At 38.9% G+C, this 19,786-nt stretch overlaps 1 protein-coding gene across 1 annotated transcript in view; it reads left to right on the top strand.

Moving 5' to 3' along the window:
- The first annotated feature begins 10,321 nt into the window (after window positions 1-10,321).
- Window positions 10,322-19,786, top strand: part of PAH (phenylalanine hydroxylase) — a 66,997-nt gene continuing 57,532 nt past the window's right edge. The window contains exons 1-2 of the mRNA XM_032168863.2: window positions 10,322-10,495; window positions 14,646-14,753. Coding sequence (XP_032024754.1) covers window positions 10,436-10,495; window positions 14,646-14,753 — 168 coding nt within the window. The 5' untranslated portion in view covers window positions 10,322-10,435. The remainder of the gene's footprint in view (window positions 10,496-14,645; window positions 14,754-19,786) is intronic.

Below are 19,786 nucleotides of genomic sequence, written 5' to 3' on the forward strand. Positions count from 1 at the left end.
AAGATTTCATCTCTCCCCACGCTATCTGGAATCATGTTGCCCTGAACATACTTGTGCATATTTTTCTACATTTCTGATTATACTAGTAAGCATTGAACACATAATGTGCATCAGGCACCATGCTTAGTCCTGAGGATTTAGAAATACTAATATTTGATCTCTGTCCTGAGAGTTCTTAGTCCGGGAGAGGAGACAGAAGAGTGGAAGCAAAATCACAAGAGAGTGTGTGAGTTTGCAGAGAAAACTGCCAGGCAGTATCTGGGCCAAGGAAGGGTGCTCACCTCTGACTAGGAGCAATGAGTCAGAAAAAAAAAAAAACCTTTTTTGAACATGTAGTGTATGAATTGACCAGGTGAGTGTTGATCCTTACTCCTAAGCCTTCCATTTTGGCAGCCTCCTCTAGCTTTCACCTTGAATTTTTCTTGAGACCAAGCATACCTTGATAACCTTGGATTTGATGTCCCTTTCTCTGTTATCAATGGCTGAGCCTTCTCTGCCCCTAAGTGTCTTCTATTCCTAATGACATTGTTGCTCTGTCCTCTGAGCCATCAGACTTCAATCCAGTCCTATTTGTGACTTTGCTACCATAGTAATTGTCAGTGGGGTTGCGGTAAATGTTTAGCAACCCACCCACCCAAACAAACAGTGTTTGCTAATTATCATGATGTAAAGACTCACTCTATGACTGACTTCAAGCTACCAACATCATGTGACTGAACACAGAATTGGGAAGAGAGGTACAGTAGCATATTATATCATATTTCTGCCACATAGACACAATGGACGTAAAATAACATTAAAAGCATAGATCGTAATAAAATGTGGTAACATAATTAGAAGTAATCTTCTTGGAGTATTTATTACCTTTGTTTTTAATACAATTGATTCAATCGCAAATTTACACAATTTAGTTTTTAATTGTGGTTCTGTTTAGAAATATGCTCACAAAATTATTGATAAGTTCTTGAAAAATAGTCTCTGGAATGTCTATGTGAACTATCAGGTTGGTGCAAAAGTAATTGTGGTTTTTGCATTTTTTTAATGACAAAAACTGCAATTACTTTTGCACCAACCTAATACTTTTAGCTCACAACTGGCTATGAACCAGTTACATGAATTTGTCCTGCCTACTTCTCCAGACTCAGCTTACACCTCTCTCCTTTTCACTCTCTTTACCCCCACCACAACTGGCTTATGTATGCTCCTCAAAAAAGTCCCATTTACTCATATATTAGAGATTTTGTATAGATGTTTCCTCTACCAGAAATCCCTTCCCCCAGCTCTTTGCATTTGGAGCCTTTCCATAATTCGGTTCTCGGCTCAAACATTACCTTGTTGAATAGATCTTCCCTCAGCACCCAACTTAAACCAGTATCCCCCAAATAGTCTCTTACCTCTTTTTAAAACTCAGTGTCTTCTTGGTCACTGTAAGTACTGAGTTTATCTTGCCTTTTTTGTCTATTTATTTAATGTTCATGTTTCCTAATAGGATGTGAAATTAGTTTGAGTAGACTGTCCTGTTTATCACAAACAGTGCCTGGCACTTAGTACATCTTCAACAAACGTTTGTTGAATAAATGTGTGCATGAATGACAGCACCTCAGTGATCTCACTCTGATGTTGCCGAGAAGGGATGCTAATGCAATGGCTTCAGAGTCTTGAGATCATACATATAATGTATATTATATATATAGTGGTTTGTACTTAAACTTGGATCAAATGCACTTGATTTACTAACTGACTTTATTATGACTCAATGTAAAGTCTAAATTATGCTAAGAATTCCTGGAATAGCCTGCCTGAAATCTTATTTTGATGAAAACCATGACTTCATACCTTAATTGCATTGGGTTTATGTGGGCTTTGGCTGATCTTTAGATTTCTGGGTTGTCTGTGAGGGAAAAGTTAGACTAAAACGAAGGATGCCATAGAAACAAGGTTCTGAAGAAGTTTGTGAGCCATGCTGACTTTTTAGGAAGTCTCCTTTGTGTTTGCAATGAGACATTGCATTTTTCTCTGAAGTTTGATGAAGAAAGAATAGTTTTAGGACAAGTAAATCCATCTTAAATATCAATCTATGTCTCTTAGATTGTTGCAATTAGATTTGATTGTGAGTGACAGAAATGTCAAAAAAAAGATGAGTTTAAACAAAGTAGAAGTTAATTTTTCTCATCAAATTCTAAGTCAGCAGTCTAAGGCTGCTGAAGTGATGCTTTATGGTATCAATAACCACAAATGCTTCTTCTATCTTGAACCTTTCCTCCTTTGCTCTGAAAAACATGTCTCCATTCCTAAATTAGCCTTATAATCCAATATGGCTGCTCCTGCTCCAGTCAGCATATCTGCATTCCATCCTGCAAGAAGGAGAAAATAAAAGGAGAGGGGTGTGCCTCCTCTATGGGCACTACTTAGATATTGCACAGACTACTTCTCCTTGCATTTCTTTGGCCAAATATTAGACCTGTAGTTACACTCAGCTGCAAGAAAGGCTGGGAAAGGCAGTTTTTTTTCTATGAAGGATTGGGGAAAACTAATATTGAGTTTCCATTTCCATGAGAAAGGAAAGAAAATGGAGAACTTAGCTGTATATGCCACAGGTCGCTTTCTTTCCTATCAAGTTGCCAAGCAATTCCTGAACATCAGTGTAGCTTCTAGGCAGACTTTCCACACTTTCATAACATTGGTAAATGAGTAAACCAGGAATCCAAATGAATTTACACAGTTTATTGTTCCGGGCACAATAGGCAACGTGAGGTCCATATTTTCATTGATTCTCCTTGTCCCCCAAGTCCATGGGTAATGCAGAGTGGATCCAGGTGGCTGCTGAGCATACAGTTTCACAGCCGAGGAACACTGAGCTTAGGACATTCTGATCCATACAGAAGCTGATGGCAACTTCCTCATCCTCCTCTTCAAAGATAGTCATTATCTTTACCTTGGCATGGAAACAAGTTTTCTTCTGGTGAGAGGTTGAAGACTTTATTATTATGGAATGTCTTCAGAGATGGAGATGTTCTCTATAATTATTTTACTGGTCAATAAATAATTCTGCTGTCTGGCCCAAAGGGACAGACTAGCCTCTAAAGCTCTTTGCTGTGCATATATCCTTGAAAAGGTAGTCCAAGACATGTAGAAATGCCATGGAAATTGTCTCTAACATCCCCATTTCCTAAATTCTGTACAAATGCATAAAACTGGTTAAATATTTAAGGAAATAGCTTAATTAAAAAAAAACCTTCAGTCTAGTTGCTGCTAATAGTACATTGAATGTGATTGTTTTGTTTTTGCTGCTTTGGAGTTTGGGACTTTCTATACAGGACATGCATGCTAAGAGATGGAGAATCCCATTTTGCAGCATTAGATTCAATACTCACCGTAAGGATTTATAAGGACAAACCAGAAGACTAAAACAAATGGCTGGAAAGAGAATTTCACTAGAGATGTGTCAATGTGCTGTGACATTTCTCTTTCGCTTCCACTGGAAGGGGAGAAGGGTTCCCTCCTCTTTACCTTACACCAAGTTAGGGAGGTTAAAAAGAACCTACCAGAGAGCTTGGCCTACGTCCTCTGGACTTTGCAGGTGTAGAAACTGCCTAACTCATGTATAAAGGCAAGAAACTGGATAACTTCTTTGAATATTGAGCATAGACAGAGAAGAAGTCCAGAGAGGAAGCTGGACTCCACCATTGGCAGGACAAAGGTATGTTTTTCTTAAAATAGGCTGCACGGTGAGATAACCCCAAAAGACAATTGATTGCAGGATGGACCTCTTTAAGTCAGGTGGTATTACCTGGACTGTGAGACCATGTTGAAAAGCCTCCGGGAAATCCCCAAGACAGGTACAAAATATCCCATTAGAGAAATAATCAGAATTTCGACATCTTAGGTATAGATGGTTCACAGAAATGACAATAGAAATTACTTTTAAATATGTAAAACATTGCTCAAAATAAGGTACATTCTAATTTAAACTATAATAGGTTTTTCCCCCTCTAGAATGGTGAGAATCAAAAATTTTGGTAACTTCTCATGGATGGTCTATAGGCCACATGCCTGGGTACCTAACATTTGTTCTGGTCCCACAGCAATAAATTTATAAATGTTCTTGGTTCAAGCAGTTTACATTAGCATGAAGAGCTTGAATATGATTAATGAGAAATTTGTTCAGGCATAAGGGTACCCTGTGCTATATCAATTTCACCAAACTGTGCAATGTGTGATTAACGTGTTATGCTGAAACCAAATGTGTTGTATACAGTCAAGTCCCTGTCCAGAACTGCTTTAGTCTCATGCTCATCAGGCTGTGTGTGAAGGAGGAGCTGAGCTTCCATAAGGTCTAGCATATCTCTCATTCACGCAGGCATTATCATCCACAAGTGTGTACCCCCTGCTGTAAACACATCCTGCTTGTTCGCAGGTGATACTGATGATCTTTTTGCTGTGAATCTTGACTCAGCAGACCTCTTGATTTACTCAAGTGATGTCTGGTCTTTCTGTAAATCTGAACTTACTTGTTGACATTTGCCCAGTGGTGAAGTATACAGTGTCACATTGGGTTGAAAACTATAGGGAAAGTGGACACTCTTATATTTTGTTGGTAAAGTGTAAGTTGGTAGAACTCATATGGATTGATAGACCATACATAACCATTTAACGGAGAGAGTCCAATTTATATCTGTTTTTTTTTTTCTGTGTAATTATAACTAGTACCTCCTTTCACTATCAAAACATTCCAACATGGATAATAAATTATATGGTCATCCTTCTAGAGGGTAATTTGTCAATATCTACTGAAATGATACATTCTCATGTCCTTTGACTCATACATTCAACTTAATGTATTATTTCACACAGATATCTTCTGACATATGTGTAAAATGATACATATGGAGTTCTTCATTAGAGCATTACTTGTAATAGTGAAAAATTAGAAACAACATAAATGTTAATACTTACCAACAGAGTACTGATGAAATAAATTATGATAATCCACATAAAAATACAATGGAGCCATTACAAAAGAATAAATAAGGTCTTCATGTAGTAAACAGCGTGACCTCAAGATATATCATTAAGTTTAAAGTTTAAAATGGCAAGGTTTAGGGCAGGGCACAGTGACTCACGCCTGTAATCCCAGCACTTTGGAAGGCTGAGGAGGGTGGATCATGAGTTCAGGAGATCGAGACCAACCTGGCCAACATGGTGAAACACTGTCTCTACTAAAATACAAAAAATTAGCTGGGCATGGTGGTGCGCACCTGTAGCCCCAGCTACTAAGGATGCTGAAGTGGGGGAATCACTTGAACTTGGGAGGTGGAGGTTGCAGTGAGCCGAGATCACACCACTGTATTCCAGCCTGGCAACAGAGCAAGACTTCATCTCAAAAAAGAAAAAAAAAAAAAAAGGCAAGATTTAGAATCATGTATAGTATGCTACTATTTGTGTAAGAAAAGGAGGGAAGGAATATATACATATACACTATCATAAATATTTGCTTAAAAATCTCTAGAAGAAACTGACAACATTGGTTATCTTTGGAGAAGAGAATCAGGTGCCTGATGAACAGGGGAATGTGAAATAATTTTCACTAGGTTTTACATTTTGATGTTTGAGCCATATGAGTGCTCACCTCCTCAAAAGTAAATGAAAAAATTATATCTAAAAGGAAAAAATTATATAACTTGGAGCAAAAAAATAAAAATACAGCAAAAAAATTAAAATATAAGGGATAACTTTCAAATCAGAGAAAGAAAATTTGACCTTTATATCTAGCAGAAAGTTAAAATAGGCTCTATGGTGAGAAAATCCCAAAAGACAATTGATTGTGGGATGGGCCTCTTTAAGTTAGGTGGTATTACCTGGACTGTGGGACAACGTTGAAAAGCCTCTAAGAAATCCCCAAGGCATGTACAGGTATATCTACAATGCAGGTAGATTAAAGATCTAGATATGAAAGATCTAGATGATAGAAGAGCACCTCTTTGGAACTTTGGGATGGGGAAGGACTTCTTAAACAATATAGTAAAAACCACAAAAATTTTTAAAAGGATGGACTTATTATTTCAAAATTACTTGTTTTATTGTTTAATTAAGGAAGGACACCAGTTGACAATTAACTGACAGTGATACATTGGGAGGCAATGTGTTCAGTGACTGAGAAGGGCACAGAACTAATATTTGGACACAGAGCTAACAGAAATTATTGCAACAAATCTACAAGACAGGAATCCTAGTAGAAAATGGGTAGAGAATATGATGATAAAGTATTCATAGCATGGGAAATCTAAGAGGTATAAGTATATAAAGAGATGCTCAAACTCATGAGTTATGAGAGAAATTCAAATTAAAAACAACAAGACACCAGCTTATGCTGATCAGATTGGCAAAAATTCTGACCTTTGGAGAATACCACATATTAGGTATACCCACCAATAGGAACTCTTTTGCCTGCTGGTTGGTGTGTGAACTGGTCCAAGCCACTCTGAAGGGCAATCTGGCAGCACTTTGTTAAAGTAAGAGTGCATGTTCCCTGTGATTCATAATAGCCCCACTCTTCTATCCCAGAAAATTTCTACCCCAGGCCTATAAGAGAAGAAAGATAAGGAAATTTATCACAGTATTGTTTGGGGTGGTGAAAAATTAGAAATGACTTAGATGTCCACAATTGGAAAATAAAGAATTCAAATGTGGCAGATACACACTGGGATATTCTGAACCAATTAGAAAAGCAAAGAACTAGATATACATATTCAGCAGCATGGCTAGATCCTAAGAACACAGTTGAAAGAAAAAAGAAACTATGAAATCTATAGTACATCCATAGATAATAGTAAATCTATAGTGCCACATCACGTATCCATGAAAAATACATATATGCACAAACATTTCTACATATTTTACAAGTTCAAGGCTAAACACCATATTAGAGAAGTTGCCTCTGGGGAAAGGCAATGAGAGTGAGGAATTATGATAAAAGAGAATGAATAAAAAAGCAAGAGAAGGGTCATGTAGGTTCTGTTTCTGTGCCATGAACTCATGGATTATGATTAACTCAACCTTCTGCACATGAAGATAAACAAGAAAGAACTGATAAACCTGCAATGGTTGGGTAATCTTCAACTTCCAAATCAGTGAAGGTCAGCTCTAAGTTTGCCAAGTACACAATTTCTCATCTTGCGACATGTTCCCCACCTCTGTGCAACGTTAAAAAATACCTCAGTGGTCTACTGACTGACTGTGGATCCTTCTTCTAGAGTGCCTTTTTTTCCTCAATTTCCTTAGCACCCAGCACTGCTCTCATTATAGAAGCACACTGCATTCCAACCAAATTGAACAAAAAGGTAGGTTGAAAATCATCTGCAAGTTTAAGACACAAGCAATCTCTTATTTTTATCTTAGTGCATAAATAGATTTTTCCTTTTTGCCAGAATAATTTTTTTTAAAGAAGCGACTAGTTTTTCTTCTCTGAGGTAACAATGATGTGCTTTCCTCTCAGCCTAGATTTAGGGCATTTTTATGTGAGATAGGATTAAAAATTCCATTTTTGTACAACCACTATGGAGAACAGTTTGGCAGTTCCTCAAAAAACTAAAAATAGAGCTACTATATGATCTAGTGATCCCACTGCTGGGTATATATATATACCCATAAGAAGGGAAATCAGTATATCAAAGAGATGTCTGTTCTCTTATGTTTGTTGCAGCACTGTTCACAATAGCCAAGATCTGGAAGCAATCCAAGTCTCCATCAACATGGGTTTTAAAAAAATGTGGTATTTTAATACACAATGGAGTACTATTCAGCAATAAAAAAGAATGAGATCCTGTTATTTGCAATAACGTGGACAGAACTGGAGGTCATTACGTCAAATGAAATAAGCCAGGCACAGAAAGCCAAACATCACATATTCTCATTCATATGTGGGGCCTAAAAATCAAAACAATTTGATTCACGGAGCTAGAGAGTAGAGAGCTAATTACCAGAGGTGGGGAAGGGTAGTAGGGGCCTGGAGGGGAGGTGGAGATCATTAATAGGTACAAAAAAATATAGAAAGAATGAATAAGACCTAGTATTTGATAGTATAACAGGGTGAATATAGTCAAAATAATTTAATTATACATTTAAAAACACCTGAAAGAGTATAATTGGCTTGTTTGCAACACAAAAGATAAATGCTTGAGGGGATGGATGCCCCATTTTCAATGATGTGATTATTACACATTTCATGCCTGTATCAAAATAATGCACATACTCCATGAATGCATACATCTACTATGTTCCTACAAAAATTAAACATTAGAAAAAAGAATTGCATTTTCAGCTGTTATGGGGAGAAGAAAGAAAAGCTATCATTTTGTTGTCCTAAAAATTATGTTGTCCTCATTTCAAACAGGAAAGCAAAAGTATTTGAGAGCCAATGCAGTGCCTTGGTGTTGGGTGAAACATAGATTGAATTTGGGCCATTTGTTTAAACTACCTGGGCCTCAGTTTCTTGCCTATTAAGAGGGAGTGCATAATTCATGGGATTGTTAAGAAGAAGAAGTGAAACCATGCACGTGGAGAGCATGGCACAGTGTCTAAGACAGAGTGTGCATGCAAATAAGTATATAACATTCTTTGCTTTTCTTTATTGCATGCCTGTAATATTTTTGGAGCTGTCACATTCATTGCCCTCAGGTAGCATCAAGGGATGAAATGATGTTTGTAAGAAAATCCTGAGGCTGAGGAATACAACATGTTTTATGTCTACTACACTGAAAAATACCGGAGTCAGATAAAGAATACAGATTCTCCTGAAGATGGAAATCAAGATCTTCGCCTTCAATATTTAACAACTTTGAGCTTCCAACTTATTATGGGAAATATTCATCAGGCCCCTAATGGTTCCTTTTGGACAGAAATTGCACTTGCTATATCTGTATTCTTAGCAGACAGTAGACAGCATGGCACATCATAGAGGCTTAAGGAATCCTAAATATCCCTTAAAATTCTCATTTTAAAGACAAAAAAAAAAAAAAACTGAGGCATGGGCTTGACCAAATCAGTGGTAGAACCAAGAGTTAAACCACTTGTTTTGAATCCTAAACCTGAGTTTTGTTTTATATTTATTTATTTATTTATTTTTTGTCAGATGCTTGGTCAAAGAACAGTGGGAGGAGAGGGATGGGCTTCCAGCAACCTTTATTATTGGCTTACTTTCTTACAGCCCATTAATTTCTCTTGGTAAAATATTAAGCAGGCACTCAAGGCTTGAGGCCCCTGAGTTTTCACATCCTTTCTGAACCTCTGAACCTGCTTTCCAGCATTCTTTTATACTTTGTTTTACCTGCTGGTCAGTAATGCCTCACCCTCAGTCTTCTCTAAAAGTGTGGTCAATGACATTTTCCTATTTGAAGACCACTGGCCAAAACCCACCAACTCACTCATAGACCATCCCCCTACTTTACTTTCTTCAAAAGACTTAGCCCTACCTAAACTTATTTATATATTTATTTTCTGCCCACCAGAATGGCAGCATGGCTGGGGAGGCAGAGTCTGTTTTGTTCATTGCTGTATTCCCAAAGACTAGAACACCACCAAGCACACGGTACAGGTCTCAGTAATTATTGTCAAATTTATGTGGATTTGCTTTTAAACAGTATCTTCCATTTACTGAGTGTTTATGTGGAAGAACTGTACTATATTTTAATGCATTTCTTTATTCCTATTCTTAAAACCTTCCAGCAAGGTGGCTCTACCACCCTCTTTCCGAGCTTCAGGAGCAGTTGTGCGAATAGCTGGAGAACACCAGGCTGAATTTAAACCCAGATCACCCTTAAATTTGCTCTTTACCTGCTGTGCTCAGCGTTCACGTGCCCTCTAGCTGTAGTTTTCTGAAGTCAGAGCACAGCAAGGCAGTGTGCTTAGAGGTTAACAGAAGGGAAAACAACAACAACAAAAATCTAAATGAGAATCCTGACTTTCAGTTGGGGGTAAGGGGGGCGGATTATTCATATAGTTGTTATACCAGACGGTCACAGGCTTAGTCCAATTGCAGAGAACCGGCTTCCCAGGCTTCTGAGAGTCCCGGAAGTGCCTCAACCTGTCTAATCGACGGGGCTTGGGTGGCCAGTCGCTCCCTGGCTTCTTCCCATTACCCAGGGCGGGCAGCGAAGTGGTGACTCCTGCGTCCCCCACACCCTCCCTCAGCCCCTCCCCTCCGGCCCGTCCTGGGCAGGTGACCTGGAGCATCGGGCAGGCTGCTCTGGCCTCCTGCGTCAGGACAACGCCCACGAGGGGCGTTACTGTGTGGAAATGCACTGCGCAAGAGACACCCTTTGTAACTCTCATCTCCTCCCTCGTGCGAGGTTAAAACCTTCAGCCCCACGTGCTGTTTGCAAACCTGCCTGTACCTGAGGCCCTAAAAAGCCAGAGACTTCACTCCCGGGGAGCCAGCATGTCCACTGCGGTCCTGGAAAACCCAGGCTTGGGCAGGAAACTCTCTGACTTTGGACAGGTGAGCCACGGCAGCCTGAGCTGCTCAGTTAGGGGAATTTGGGCCTCCAGAGAAAGAGATCTGAAGACTGCTGGTGCTTCCTGGTTTCATAAGCTCAGTAAGAAGTCTGAATTCATTGGAAGCTGATGAGAATGTCCAGGAAGTCAACAGACAAATGTCCTCAACAATTGTTTCTAAGTGGGAGAACATCTGTCCTCCGTGGCTTTCACAGGAATGAATGACCATGGCTTTAGAGGGTTGGGGATCTGGCCTCCAGAACTGCCACCAATTAGCTGTGTGTCTTTGGACAAGTTACTGTCCCTCTCTGTTGTCTGTTTACTCTTCTGTACACTGAAGGGGCTGGTCCCTAATGATCTGGGATGGGATGTGGAGTCTTCTAGATTTCTTTTGTAATATTTATAAAGTGCTCTCAGCAAGGTATCAAAATGGCAAAATTGTGAGTAACTATCCTCCTTTCATTTTGGGAAGAAGATGAGGCATGAAGAGAATTCAGACAGAAACTTACTCAGACCAGGCGAGACAGAAACTAAGCAGAGAGCAAAATGACCAAGAGTTAGCCCTGGGCACGGAATGTGAAAGAACCCTAAATGTGACTTGGAAATAATGCCCAAGGTATATTCCATTCTCCAGGATTTGTTGGGATTTTCTTGAGGTGAAGAATTGCAGAATACATTCTTTAATGTGACCTATATATTTACCCATGGGAGGAAGTCTGCTCCTGGACTCTTGAGATTCAGTCATAAAGCCCAGGCCCGGGAAATAATGTGAGTCTGCAGGCCCCTGTCATCTGTAGGATTAGAGAAAAGAGTTCTCAGTAGAGAATAGGGAGGCTGGAGAGAAAAGAATGGTTAATGTTGACGTTAATATAACTAGAAAGACTGCAGAACTTTGGACTGATTTTTTTTTTTTTGAATCCTTAAAAAAAAAAAACTTCTTATGAAAATGGTGCATGGCTCTTAGGAGACAGAACTTACTGTACAGAGGAACAGCGTGAGAGTCAGAGTGATCCTAGAACAGGTCCTGGCTCCATCCTCCACATAGTTTTGGTGCTGCTGGCAATAGGGTCCCCACAACTGTGGGAAGGGGTTAGGGGTAGGGATCTCATCAGGAAAGCATAGGGGTTTAAAGTTCTTTATAGAGCACTTAGAAGATTGAGAATCCACAAATTGTATTAATAACAAAAGTAATGTCTTGTTATATAGTAAATGTGAATTTGCAGACACGTTTAGGGAAAAGTTATAATTCAAAAAAATAGGCTGTATATATGGTTCCAAAATTTTCTATGGTTAAGAATCACCTGGGATGGTTTTGAAATGGCAGATTCTAAGACAACCTGATTCAATAGGTTTAGGTAAAGCCCAGGGAACTGCATTATAAGAAGGAATCACCTGTAATTTTGGAGTCAAGATCCAAGGAACACTCATTGAGAAACACTGATTTACAAAGTGTATGGAGGGAATGGAGCAAGTGAAGGGGGATCAGCATGGTGAAATATAGGCTGTTAGGAGTGGTATTGACTAACTGTCTGGTGACTGGACCACAGTAAATCTTTTTACTTTGCAAGAAACGGAGGACTAAATTCTCGTATTACGTCCATAGCAAAGGGAATTATATAGAACAATTGATAATTAGGAGCCTGAGTTCTTGACCAGCCTCCACTACCTATGTGGCCTCAGGTGAGTTATTTTCTCCCTTTGGCTCTAAGTTTTCCCCATCTGTAATGTGAGGGAGTTTAACTAGATGAGCACTAGGGACACATCAATTTCTGCGAGTCAATTATTATGAAGTACCATGTGGGCATCAAATGCCAAGCGGAGAGCATGAAGTGATTGTGCACCTGGGCTGAGGGGAACAAACATTTCCTAAGAGAAGCGAGACCCAAAAGAGCCTTTAAGGAAGGTGAGATCTTGGAAAGGGAAATTTGGTGAATACTCTAATGAGGAGCTAAAAAGGCAAGAAAGAAAGCAGCTTGGCTGGAAAGGAGGTTCCTGTAGGTGGGCCTCCAGAGATTCGGTACCACAGAAACTGCCAGACATCAGCAAGAAGCCATGGGGATGGAGCGTTTGAGGGATTCTAAGTTGAAGGACACGAGTAAAAATGTCAGGCTGGATCGATGCAGGCCACTAAGAAATGGATTCAGGTAATGGCAGTGGGAAGAAAGGACCTGATGCCCAGAGGCATTTCTGGAGAAGACGAGATCAGACTTGTGATTGGCTGAACACACACTGGAGTGGGGTGGGGGTTGGGGGGTGACTCAACTTCAAGCCCAGGTACATTCAAGTCTGAATTGCCCTAGTCAAAGGTGGCATCTGTGGACGTGTATCAGAAATATCTTACTTTTCTTGGAAGCCAACAGGAGAAAAGAGTGCTGCCAAGTGAACTAGAAACAGGAATATCTTTTGTCATTTCAAGGAAACTGGAAAGAAGAAGGCTCAGTATTCTTTGGTAGGAAGAAGACTTAAGTCAGAGGCTCATCTGTACCTCTCTGGCAGGGTTTAAAAGGGGGAAGAGGAATAGAGGCTGCAAGACATGTGATTCATGGACAGTATGCAGAGATCAAATGACCTGGGTTCAGATACTGGCTCCACTGCTAACTGTGTAACTATAGGCAAGTCACTTAACCTCTCTAAGCCTTAATCTCGTCATCAATAAAAGGGGGCACTTGGTGCCTAATAAAACCTACCTCTTAAGTTGTTGCCAAATTATATGAGATAATCCAAATCAAGTGCTTATTATAATACCCAGAAATTATAGGCTGTAAATAAATGGTACATTAACAGTTTTTTAGAAAGATAACATCATGATCAAAATAGGGATATTTAACAGTTTAGTCTTCCATTTCATTTGAAGCTCCCTAAAATCACTCTTGCTGATAAATTTGTTTTTTCCTTCACACCTCAGTTTCATGGGATGTTTTGGCAAAAATCTGAATTTTCTGAATTGAAAGAATTTTTTGCTAAGGGTCATCAGTATTCATGCAGGGCTTGTTATTCTGAGTCACTAAGAGTTTCCTAACACAGCCTTCTCTCATTGAGATGATGTAACATCCATTCCATTAATTTCATTAACTTGGTTACAAGAGAGTAATTGTTCTGCAAATTTTTTTCTTCCCAGTTTTAGGTACCTGCTGCTTATTGTGGACACACATAGAATTTTATGTATTATTTTTCAACTTAGGCTAATGTTTTAGCAAACTCTGGAATGTCAGCCCTAACCCCAACCTTGGTTTTCTGTCACATGCATGTAGTAAGTGCTAGATCCTGGACATTCTTTGAGATTTAGTTTAAGACTAAGTTTATTTTCTGATAGGTTATTTGTGTACTTTCATGGATTTTGTGACTCTTTTTCAACAATTTGATGTCTTAGATCTCAGCATATGGGAGCAAGTTAATGCTTCCTGAGATCTTTGCCAAAGGTCAAGAGGTCATTTTTGTGTATTTATAATATTTCCATCATTTTTATATATATCTCAATATTCTTTTTAAATTGTTCTTTTCCTTTTTTCATCCTCTGAATACTGTTTTGACAGAGCTTGTTATGAGCATGCTTTCACGGATGAGAAAACTAAGAAAGCTGAGTGATTTGCCCAACGTAGTCCACCTGGAAAATGAAAGCGAGAGGATTCCAATCTAGGTCTTAGGATTCAAAAGCCTGTGCATGTTCCATTTTTCGTACTTTCCACACTGTATTTCTCAATGTCTTTCTGGGACATTTTATAAACCATATTATATCACCTCTAAGGATATTTCAGTTTGTTATATATGTGTCTATTAAGTTAGATTGTGAGCTCCTAAAAGATAGAGCATTGTCTTATTCATCTTTAAATTTCTCAGAGCCCAAATGGTGCCTGGAACCTAGTAGGTGCTCAATAAAAGGTATTGAATTTACAGGATTGAATGCTGACATCAATGAATAATTGAAGATTCCTTAAGTTGATAACTGACCCAGTAGCATCATTGATCATTTAATTGCCCTGGACTTACTTATTTTCTACCACACTACATATTTCTGTATAGAATATATATAGCTCGTTGTATTGCAAGATTTAACTAGAAGAAAGAGTTCATGCTTGCTTTGTCCATGGAGGTTTAATAGGAATGAATTGCTAAACTGTGGAAAATGTTTTAACCAAATGCATCTTATTCTGTAGGAAACAAGCTATGTTGAAGACAACTCCAATCAAAATGGTGCCATATCACTGATATTCTCACTCAAAGAAGAAGTTGGTGCATTGGCCAAAGTATTGCACTTATTTGAGGTCAGTGCTACAATCATGTTTGTCTTGGATAATGTCATAGCAAACTTCCATATTCTTTTCTAGTTAGATGCAATGAAAAGCACACAGGATCTGGAACAGGCAGATTTGAATTTGAGCTCAAGTTCTTACGTTAACCAACTGTGTGACCTTAGCTAAGTCATTCAATCTCTCTGAGCTTCAGTTTTTACATTCATAATATAGTGCTGATAATATGTGCCTTGTCAGTTTCAACAGGAACTTTGTAATGAAATAATGTATTTTGTAAAATGCCTAATCATATGTGTGATTAGGCATGATTAACTATAATCATATGTGACACATGTGATTACATTTCACATAACATGTAATTACATGTGTTACATGTGATTACAGTTAAAGACTAGACAAAACAAGAAATAAATATTAATTATTTGCTTCACTAAATTAATATTGATTGTCTTCTATGTGTAAGTGTAAAATAATATGCAAGACACCGTCCCTTTCTTCAAGCAGCTTAACCCAAAACTATATTTTAGAAAATAGCTAGTGTTCTTCAAGACATTGGTAAATGTCTTATGATTAAAATGGTTCCATAATTAATAAACTTGGGGAACTTGGGCATATTATTTTACCTGATCTCTTTATTATAGGACTTTTAGAGTCTCTAAAACTAATTATACTAAGTTGTTTAAAGAGAGAAATGTATGTATTATTTTCCAAACTTACTTGACTGTGGATCCTTTTTATTTTAAGAACATGTATTCACATCTTGGAACAGAGTTTAGGAAATGTTGATTTGGGTGTTTGCTGGGCAGCCAAACTTCACAGAACTCCAAATAGGTTTCCTCATCCAGATTCCTCCAGAGTACTATGCTAATATTTTTGCTGGGATTTTGTCCCACCTGAAAATGCATTGCTTTATACTAAGATTCCTGTGACCTCTCTAGCTGATTGGGAGGCAGGGGTAGCACATTGGTCAGGGCTGTGCAGATAGTTAGTACTTAGTGTGTTTGGGCATGCAATCAACAAATCCTTTTGGTGCATGACTGGATACGATTAGATATCTTGTGAAAACCTATGATATTCTCAGCACTATGGGTGTGGAGGAAGATGGGGGACACATAGAAGTTGTAAGGAAGAGAAACTGCCTCCTTTACGATCTATAAGAGGAAGCAAATATTCTGAGTAGCTGGGGAGGGAAGGCAGAGCATGGGAGGTTATCTCAGTAAATGGTAGCTTTATAGACATGATCTTATTCAGTCTTATGAAAATAGCGTAAGGTAGGAGCTATTTCTGCCCCCATTTTTCAGAGATAGAAACCGAGGCTTAGGGGGTTAGGTAAATGTGCCCAAGGTCAAACAGCTAGTAAATACTGAAGAAATCACTTAAACCCAGGCATTCTGAGTCTAGAACCTACATACACTCTTAACTGCTATTCATTACTGCCCCAGACAGAATGGGCTTCATGGCTTGCAGGGCCCAGTGCAAAATGAAAACGTGGGGTCTCTTCGTCAATAACAGGAAACAATGCTGTTAAAAGTACTAAAATATATAACTTTGTCCTTTCTTGCGTGGTCTCCTCATGTCCTGTTATGGTGTTTTTGATTTGCCATTTAGTTGTGCTCTCCTCCCCTGGGCACCTTGGCCCTCTAACTGCTGGGTTCCCTCTCCAGCCAGGGCTGGGCTGACAGCCAAGCCCCTACCAAGGATGGGGAAATCCATCTTTCATTTCCGTGGGCCTGCTGCACCAACCACAGTGATGAGCTATCCCCAAAGAAATTGTAACCTCTGGTTGGAGAATGGAAAAGAAGCTTGCCTGAAGCCAAATCACCCCCCAAATCCCCTGCCAGATCTCCCAGGGTTGGGGGAGAGTGGCAGCAGAATATGAGCTTCCCCCCAAAGCCCATGCCTCCTGGTCATGACTCTGGGCAAAGGGCAGTAGTGGTGGCGAGGTAAGACCACGGAGGGGAAGGCTGCGTGGGTCCAGAGGGCCAACGTGCTTGAAAGCAAGCCCCTTAGAACCATGGCTGAGAAGGTAGGGAGAGGGCAAATGGTGTGATTACACATGAGCTGAGTCTCCAAATACCCAGCATGTGCTTCATTGTCCCATTGGACTTTGCTTATCAAACACAAATTCAAAAGTTGTTATTAAGAATTTCAACTCACGCCTGTAATCCCAGCACTTTGGGAGGCTGAGGCAGGCAGATCACAAGGTCAGGAGATCGAGACCATCCTGGTTAACATGGTGAAACCCTGTCTCTAATAAAAATACAAAAAATTAGCCAGACTTGGTGGCGGGCGCCTGTAGTCCCAGCTACTCGTGAGGCTGAGGCAGGAGAATGGCATGAACCTGGGAGGCGGAGCTTGCAGTGAGCTGAGATCACACCACTGCACTCCAGCCTGGACGACAGAGCAAGACTCTGTCTCAAAAAAAAAAAAAAAAAAAAAAAGCAATAAATGTTTCTAGGAAAGTTGAACTATGATTTTAAAAAAAGAGAAAGAAGGAAACAAAATCATCCCTAAGCCCTTCATCTGGAGACCACCACTGCACTCGTGTCTTGAAGTGCTTACTGACACGTTTTTTCATACATGTTGTTGTTTTTGTTACTCACTTTTTAATGATTGCCTAGTCTTCCATTGTGTGATTATACCACAGTCCACTTCATCATTCCTGTATTATGGGAGTTTAGTTAGCTTAGAAGTTTTGGTGAAATGCTATGTGAATTTTCCCATAAGTTAAATTTCTAGCACTAGAAAAACTGAGCCATAAAACATAAATTGTTTTATTGTTGTCCTCAAAGCTAGAAGCTTCTCTGTGGACGTGGATGCTTCCAGGGGTGGGGTATGAGTGATGAGCACTGTATCCTATGGTCTGCTTCCCACAACTTCTTCTCTGCTCCCCTCCCTTCCCAAACTCTCCCACAAATAAGCGTGCCAGAGGTGTGTCCATTCTCAGTTCTTGGATTTGCTGTGCTCTCAGCTCTACGTAAGGCAGGGATTGGTTATGTCGTCTTTTGAAGTTTCATCTTAGGTAAATAGTAGGTGGAACCTACCCATTCTCTTTATTCCTGAGCCAAGAAGGATGACACTGCTCTTTGCTTTGTTTAACAAGTAATCTCTGTTTGCCAGAGAAAGCTTCAGACCTATCGCTGTCTCTCTGGCATTACCTCCCCATTATTCTCTCTCTCCCTAGTGGGGGCCCCTCTGTGGGTTTCCCTAGTCACAGCCCTCAGGGGTGTGTTGTCTGCAGTTGGAGCCATAAATAATGGCTGCACCATGAGCCTGTTTGAGGTTACTTATTGTATTTACTACACCCAGAGGTTTTAATTATTTGTGTTTGACATAATGGTAGTAATAATAATAAAAGTTGATATTTGTGGAGTGCTCACTGTATGTATGCCTGGCAGGAAAGGCAGTGTGGTTAAAAAACTAGTGACTCTGAAATTAGAAAAAAAATGGGCCTCACTCTCTAGCTACTTACGGCCAAGCACCTTCATCTCTGACTTTATTTTTTTATGTCTCCCTTAACCTTTTCAAAGGATTGTTGGGATGGTCACAGAAAAGAATTCTATACTATAAAGTGATACTTAAATATGAAAAGGCATCACCACAGTTCTTTTGAACCTTATACCATTAACAATCAGGGCAAAAGATACACCTCTTCAACTACAAGTTCAGTGAATTTTAATTTTTTGAAATTTTAGAGTTATTTAAGTTATATTTTCAGATACTTTCTGTCCATTTAAATATTGGAGTAACCCCTATTATATGTTTATTTGTTTTAATAAAGTGTATATAATACTCCTTGGTTTTCTCCATAATAAATAGCATTACTTAGGAAATCACGTACTTTCTGACTAAGTAACAGATGATTTGCTGGGCATTTATGTTAGAGGACCAACTAAAATAAATGACTTTGTTTTTGTAATAACCATAAGAGCTAAAATATCACCATATAAAGACATTGAAATTGAGAAGCTATAGTAAATAATCATTATTTTCACATTTTTATGGCATTTAATGAAAGCAGCTTCCCAGCTCTTTGCACGAATGTGGGAGTGGGATGTTTCCATGCTTAGCAAGTGCTTCCAGCAGGAAAACACTGACTGATGACTGCAAGTTGAAATCTTTGTACTGGGGGTTCAGTGTATTTTAGTGGACTTTGCCAAGTGTTGCTGCTGACCAACATTCATTTTTTAGTTCATTTCTGCTTCAGAACCAGTGTAAAGAGTCCAGGTTTTACAAGAAAACTGTGGCATAATTACAAATGAGCTCTAGTCCCCCACAGCCCATTCTTGGAAAGGGACAAGACAGATGTAAATAAAACTCTTGAGTCATCCAGCCTAATATTTTTTAGAGGATGCATTTGGACAAATTATACAACCCACATTGTCCTTCTTATTTATGTCTGGTGATTTTGTACCTAGCACTCAGCAGATGCCATAGTAATCCAGACGAATCCAAGGAATTTGGTTCTACAATTAGGGACATTTGAGACATCAAGCAAACTCTGATACTCAGGCAGTTATTGCCTTTGAGAAAGAAGTTATTGCCTTTTTTCTGATAATGCATCACAGCTACATTCCTTAAAAGCTCTAAGACTATTTATACTTGTGATGTTCCAACATTTTTTGAGAGCATTTTAAAAATTGTTTTTTCATTGAGGTGTTTAAGAATAGTCAAGAATAAATGTCAGTTTGAATTATATATACACACACACACACACATATATGAGAGTTAATATGAAAATATAAACAATTATTACAAATCAGTAAAAAAAAATCTCTATAATAAGAAAATGGTATGAACTGATAATTCATAAAAGAAATGCAAATGGCCACTAAACCTAGGAAAAATGTTTAGTGTCATCAGCAGTTAAATAAAAAATTGAACAATGAGTTATTTGCTATTTTCACCTGTCAAGTCAAGAATACTGAAAATCCTTAAAGGTAGTACAGGTGAGAAACATGGATCCTCTAGTGAAAAGATAGAAGAGATGAGTATAGTCTTTCTGGAAGGCAACGAGACAATATATAAAGAATATTTAAAGGGTA

Source organism: Hylobates moloch, unplaced genomic scaffold (genome assembly GCF_009828535.3).
Source record: "Hylobates moloch isolate HMO894 unplaced genomic scaffold, HMol_V3 SCAFFOLD_12, whole genome shotgun sequence".
In the NCBI taxonomy this organism is placed as follows: Eukaryota; Metazoa; Chordata; class Mammalia; order Primates; family Hylobatidae; genus Hylobates; species Hylobates moloch.